The sequence below is a fragment of the Pan troglodytes genome, chromosome X, assembly GCF_028858775.2.
Source record: "Pan troglodytes isolate AG18354 chromosome X, NHGRI_mPanTro3-v2.0_pri, whole genome shotgun sequence".
Classification (NCBI taxonomy): Eukaryota; Metazoa; Chordata; class Mammalia; order Primates; family Hominidae; genus Pan; species Pan troglodytes.
Genome location: NC_072421.2, coordinates 40,785,401 through 40,792,251, shown reverse-complemented (window position 1 = coordinate 40,792,251; position 6,851 = coordinate 40,785,401). Strand labels below are relative to the sequence as shown.

At 49.8% G+C, this 6,851-nt stretch overlaps 1 protein-coding gene across 1 annotated transcript; it reads left to right on the top strand.

The window, feature by feature from the left end:
- Positions 1 to 3,968: 3,968 nt before the first annotated feature.
- On the top strand, positions 3,969 to 6,477 carry LOC473569 (inosine-5'-monophosphate dehydrogenase 1-like). The gene is given in 2 exon segments (XM_054676393.1): positions 3,969 to 4,479; positions 4,482 to 6,477. Coding segments are annotated over 2 exon segments (1,542 nt in total). The 3' UTR covers positions 5,513 to 6,477.
- The last annotated feature ends 374 nt before the right edge of the window (positions 6,478 to 6,851 follow it).

The following is a 6,851-nucleotide window of genomic DNA, read 5'->3' as shown; positions in this document are numbered from 1 at the left end:
ATGGAATCAACCTAGGTGCCCATCAATGGTGGACTAGATAAAGAAAATGTGGTACATATACACCATGGAATATTATGCAGCCATAAAAAAGAATGAAATCATGTCCTTTGCAGCAACCTGGATGCATCTGGAGGCCATTATCCTAAGTGAATTAATGCAGAAAGAGAAAACTAAATACTACATGTTCTCACTTATAAGTGGAAGCTAAGCATTGGGTACACATGGACATAAAGAAGAGAACGATAGACATCAGGGCCTAATAGAGGCAGAAGGGAGGGAGAGAGAAAAGGACTGAAAAACTACCCATTGAGTACTATGCTCACCACCCTGAGTGATAGGATCAATCATGCCCCAAACCTCAACATCCTGCAATATATTCATGTAACAAACCTGCACATGTACCCCTTGAATCTAAAACAGGAGTTAATTTTTTTTTTTTTTTTTTAGACGGAGTCTCGCTCTGTCGCCCAGGCTGGAGTGCAGTGGCACAATCTCGGCTCAGTACAGCCTCTGCCTCCCAGGTTCAAGCAATTCTCCCACCTCAGTCTCACAAGTAGCTGGGATTACAGGCACCCACCACCACGCCTGGCTAATTTTTGCATTTTTAGTAGAGATGGGATTTCGCCATGTTGGCCAGGCTGGTCTCGAACTACTGACCTCAGGCGATCCACCCACCTCTGCCTCCCAAAGGCTGAGATTACAGGCGTGAGCCACCGTGCCAGCCCCAAAATTTTTTTAAAAAAAGAAATGCCCTTCCCAAACTCTTGCTGCAACTTCTAGTCTGTTCCAACCAGGGTGCTGGGTTCCCAGAAGGTACCCAGGAAGTATTCGTAGCCCCCAAGGAGGCAGTGGAGGTAAAAGAAATGCCATGCCTGAAATGAGAAGCAAAAACGCTGAAAGGCTGGGGGCGGTGGCTCACGCCTGTAATCCCAGCACTTTGAGAGGCTGAGGTGGGTGGATCGCTTGAGGCCAGGAGTTCGAGACCAGCCTGGCCAACATAGCAAAATCCCATCTCTACTAAAAATACAAAAATTACCAGGGCGTGGTGGCAGGTGCCTATAGTCCCAGTTACTTGGGAGGCAGAGACAAGGAGAATTGCTTGAACCCAGGCGGTGGAGGTTGTAGTAAACTGAGATGGCGCCACTGCACTCCAGCCTGGCCGACAGAGCGAGTCTGTCACCTGTCTCAAAAACAAACAAACAAACAAAAACACTGAAGAAGAAGGGAAAGAGGGAGAGAGAGGGGAGCAACTCAGGCGTAAGCTGCAGCTAGGGAGACGAAATGGTCTTTTGTCTGGTATGGTCTCAACTTTAGCATCGAAAGTCTCTAGTCCCAGGAAACCCATCAGTCCTGGGCAAACTTGGCCTTTTGGTTACCTTAGCTTAGCTAAAGGGAAAGGAAGAGGGTGGGGTCTGGGAGAGGGTGGGGTCTGCATTTATCAAAAGTAGAAAGAGGACTGGGGAGACCAGGGCAAAAGAATAAATGTGCAAAGTGCAGTTCAATAATTTGTTTGTATGCCTGAGGTCTGGGACTGGATCTGGATTTTATATTCAGGTCATCCACCAGGTCTTAAGGGTTTAGATTCTGGAATTTATAAACAAGGGTTTAAATCTTCTGAGACTCCATTTTCTCATCTGTAAAATGGGTCAATTAATAGTACTTTGCTCATGGAGTTATTAAAAGGGTTAAACTAGACAATAAATGTAAAGTACTCAGCATCGTGCATATGGTAAGTAAATAGTAGGTATTAGTGCTATTACCTGGCTTCTAGTGGTTGCCCAGTAAATGTTTAATCCTTAATGGCCCCTCTTGATCCCTGATGAAAGGGGTCAGGTAGAAGGCTTGGGGCGGGGGTGTGATTTTTGTCCCAGGCTCGCAGCCCCCTCTTGACTCCTGCTAGGAGAGGGCAAAGTACTGAGGACTTGCCATTTACCTTTGTTGATGCAGTTAAGGGCTTCTGGGGAAGCGGGAATTAATCCAAGAGGGAGCCGGGTCTATCCATGGGTAAATGAATCTGACCAGGACCTTCATTTGCACCCTAAATGCCATCCAGCCATCATCTTACATATCCCCAGTCCATTCCTCCTTCCACTCTCCTAGGTGACAACTTCCCACCTCCTCCGTGCGCTGCCACCTACAAGAGCTCCTCCTCCCTTGCAACCAATGGCCTTGTTCCTGGCTTGTCCAGCAAACTGAAACCATCGAAAAAGGACTTTGCCGGGAGCGGTGGCTCACGCCTGTAATACCAGCACTTTGGGAGGCCGAGGCGGGCTGATCACAAGGTCAGGAAATCGAGACCATCCTGGCTAACACGGTGAAACCCCGTCTCTACTAAAAATACAAAAAATTAGGTGGGCGTGGTGGCGGGCGCCTGTAGTCCCAGCTACTCTGGAGGCTGAGGCAGGAGAATGGCGTGAACCCGGGAGGCGGAGCTTGCAGTGAGCCGAGATGCGCCGCTGCACTCCAGCCTGGGCAACAGAGCGAGACTCCGTCTCAAAAAAAAAAAAAAAGAAAAGAAAAGAAAAGAAAAAGGACTTTGGCAGCCTCTGCCACCATATGTACCCACCAATCTGCCTTCCCACTTGCCACTTGGGATGAACTGTCCCCTGCTCTTAGCTCAAACCAACACCATCCCCTCTCATCCACGCAAGGACAGCTCCCTCAATTCTCTCCTTTCCTGCGCTGTTAAATATTCCCTCTTCACTACATCACTCTCATTAGCATAAGAACGTTTCTGATTTCTCCTGTCTTAAAAAACTTTCCCTTGAGCCCACTTCCTCCTGCAGCCACTGCCCACTTCTCTGCTTCCCATAGAAACAAAATATTCAAAAGAGGCCAGGCGGGTGGCATGCGTCTGTAGTCCCAGCTACTTGAGAGGCTGAGGCAGGTGGATTGTTTGAGCCCAGGAATTCAGGTCCGGCCCTGTCTCTTAAAAAAAAAAAAAAATTCAAAAGAATTGTCTATATCTGCTGTCTCCTTTTCCTCTTCTCACCTCCCTCTCTCTTTTTTTCATTGTGAAATGTAAAGCTTGTAGAAAAATGCTGAAAACATTAATATACTCATAGGACCCAGCAATCCCACTCCTGGGTATATGCCCAAAGGAATGAAAAGCAAAGATTCAAAGAGAGTATGCCAACATTGTATGCCAATATTCACAGCAGCACTATTCACAATCGCCAAAAGGTGGAAACAACCCAAGTGTCTATCAGCAGATGAACGGATAGACAAAACATAATACAGTCATTCCTCAGTATCCATGAGTGGACTGGTTCCAGGACCCCAGCAGATACCAAAATCTTGGGATGCTCAAGTCCCTTAAATAAAATGGTGTAGTACTTGCATATAACATATACTTTAAATCATCTCTAGATTACTTATACCATACCTAATACAATGTAAATGCTATGTAAACAGTTGTTATAGCATATTGTTTTTTATTTGTATTATTTTTATTGGGCTTTTTTTGGGTAATATTTTTTTATTTTTTTAGAGATGGGAGATCTCACTACGTTACCCAGACTGGTCTCAAGCTCCTGAGCTCCAAGGATCCTCCCGCATTACTCTCAAGTAGCTGAGACTACAGACATGGGCCACTACGTATAGTCTTTCAATATTTTCAATCCGAGGTTGATTGAATCTGAGAATGCCAAACCCACAATACGAGAGCCAACTGTGTATCCCTATCATAGAACAGTATTTAGTTACACGAAGGAACGAAATTCTGATACATGCAACAACATGGATGAATCTTAAAAATGCTATGCTAAGTGAAAGAAGCCAGACACAAAAGGACAAATGCTGTATGACTCCACTTATACGAAATATCTAGAATAAGCCCCTGGCCCGCCCTACCTGCGGCGTGGCGTCAGCAGCGGCAGCGTGGCCGCGGCGTGGCGTCAGCAGCGGCTGCGTTAGAGGCGGGTGGCGGCGCGGGTGTTTACGTCAGGTCGCAGGGTGTCGCTGGCAGCATGGCGGACTACCTCATCAGCGGCGGCACCCGCTACCAGCCCGAGGATGGGCTCACCGCACAGCAGCTCTTTGCCAGCGCTGACGACCTCACCTACAACGATTTCCTGATTCTCCCAGGATTCATAGACTTCCTAGCTGGTGAGGTGGACCTGACCTCAGCCCTGACCCGGAAGATCACGCTGAAGACGCCACTGATCTCCTTTCCCACGGACACTGTGATAGAGGCCGACATGGCCATCGCGATGGCTCTGATGGGAGGTATTGGTTTCATTCACCACAACTGCACCCCAGAGTTCCAGGCCAACAAGGTGCAGAAGGTCAAGAAGTTTGAACAGGGCTTCATCACAGACCCTGTGGTACTGAGCCCCTTGCACACTGTGGGTGATGTGCTGGAGGCCAAGATGCGGCATGGCTTCTCTGGCATCCCCATTACTGAGACCGGCACCATCGGCAGCAAGCTGGTGGGCATCGTCACCTCCCGAGACATCGACTTCCTTGCTGAGAAGGACCACACACCCTCCTCAGTGAGGTGATGACGCCAAGGATGGAGCTAGTGGTGGCTCCAGCAGGCGTGACGTTCAAAGAGGCAAATGAGATCCTGCAGCATAGCAAGAAAGGGAAGCTGCCTGTTGTCAATGATCATGATGAGCTGGTGGCCATCATCGCCCGCACGGACCTGAAGAAGAACCGAGACTACCCTCTGGCCTCCAAGGATTCCCACAAGCAGCTGCTATGCGGGGCAGTTGTGGGCACCTGTGAAGATGACAAATTCCGCCTGGGCCTGCTCACCCGGGCGGGCGTCGATGTCATAGTCTTGGACTCGTCCCAAGGGAACTCGGTGTATCAGATTGCCATGGTGCATTACATCAAACAGAAGTACCCCCACCTCCAGGTGATTGGGAGGAATGTGGTGACAGCAGCCCAGGCCAAGAACCTGATTGACGCTGGTGTGGATGGGCTGCACGTGGGCATGGGCTGCGGCTCCATCTGCATCACCCCGGAAGTGATGGCCTGTGGTTGGACCCACGGCACTTCTGTGTACAAGGTGGCCGAGTATGCCTGGCGTTTTGGTGTGCCCATCATAGCTGATGGCGGCATCCAGACCCTGGGGCATGTGGTCAAGGCCCTGGCCCTTGGAGCCTCCACAGTGATGATGGGCTCCCTGCTGGCCGCCACCACGGAGGCCTCCGGTGAATACTTCTTCTCAGACGGGGTGCCGCTCAAGAAGTATCAGGGCATGGGCTCTGTGGATGCCATGGAGAAGAGCAGCAGCAGCCAGAAACGATACTTCAGCGAGGCGGATAAGGTGAAGTTCGCGCAGGGTATCTCGGGCTCCATCCAGGACAAAGGGTCCATTCAGAAGTTCGTGCCCTACCTCATAGCGGGCATCCAGCACAGTTGCCAGGATATCGGGGCCCGAAGCCTGGCTGTCCTTCGGTCCATGATGTACTCAGGAGAGCTCAAGTTTGAGAAGCGGACCGTGTCGGCCCAGATCGAGGGTGGCGTTCATGGCCTGCACTCTTACGAGAAGCGGCTGTACTGAGGAGAGTGGTGGAGGCCGAGGTGGTTGAAGGGGCGTGCCCCGCTTTCCCCCTTCGGGCACAGCCTCCCTCCGTAACTGAGTGATCCACAGATTTACACTATGGGTTCCCCAGCTCCTTTCCAGGGAGAGAGGACCGGAGGCCCTGAGGGTACTGTTGCCCCTCGCTGGGCATCCCCCACAGAGTCAGGACCGCTCCCTGGGCCAGGCTGCCCTGGGAAGCCCAGCCCAGCCAGCCAGGCTCTCAGGCCCTGCGCCTGCCTCAGGTCTTTCTTGCTGCAGCCTGCTCCAGCCTGGCCCCCACCCCAGGGGCAGGCCGCCCCTCCTGGCTTCTCCTGTAGGACACCTCCCTGCCCCCCAGCTCCCCAAGAAATGGTGCTCTCCTGGCCCTGCCTCTGGCCCTTCCCAGGCTGCTGCCCCCTCAGCCATGTGGCACTTCTGAGCTCCTGACCTAGGCCAGCGGGAGGTCTCTGCCCGCTTCTCCGGCACTGGGCTCCAATTGAGTCCTGCTCCTCAGGCCACTCCCCTGTCCCTGGCCCTGGGGAGGACACTGCCCTGGTCATGGCCACCTGCCCATCGTTCCTGACTCACCACCGTCCCCAGGTGTGCCATTCCTGCCCTCTCCTCAGCTGCAGTTTAAGGCTTTAACTTTGCACACTTTGGGATCACAGTTGCGACATTGTGGGTATTAAATAATTGGAATAAATCAAGCAGATCTCAACGCCTCCAAAAAAAAAAAAATCTAGAATAGGCAAATTCATAGAGACAAAGCCAAATAGAAGTTACTAAAGAGACAAAGCCGAATAAAAGTTACCAAAGGCTAGGGAGAGGGGAGAATGGGGAGTTAATGCTTAATGGGTACCGAGTTTCTGTTTGGGTTTATGAAGTTTTGGAAGCAGGTAGTGTGAAGGTTGCACAACATTGTGAATGTACTTAATGCAATTGAATTGTATGCTGAAAATGGTTAAAATGGCAAATTTTCTGTGGTATATATGTTTTACTACAATTTCAAAAAATTAATAATTTAATATACCAAATGCCAGAGACTTGTACCATTTAAATGGGTGAATTATACCTTAATAAAGCTGTTAAAAATAAAATTGTAAAACATAATTGTACAGTTTAGTGAGTTATCATGAAGCAAACACTTGTGTAATGACCACTCTATAATCAAGAACCAGAAAAATTTTGAGACTACTCTGGCCAACATAGTGAGACCCCATCTCTAATTTTTCTTTAAAAACTTATTTTTGAAAAAGTAAAAAAAAAGAACCATAACATTGCCAGCACCACCAAAGCACCCCCCTGTATCCCACCCATTCCCACTCTTCTCCCCACTAAC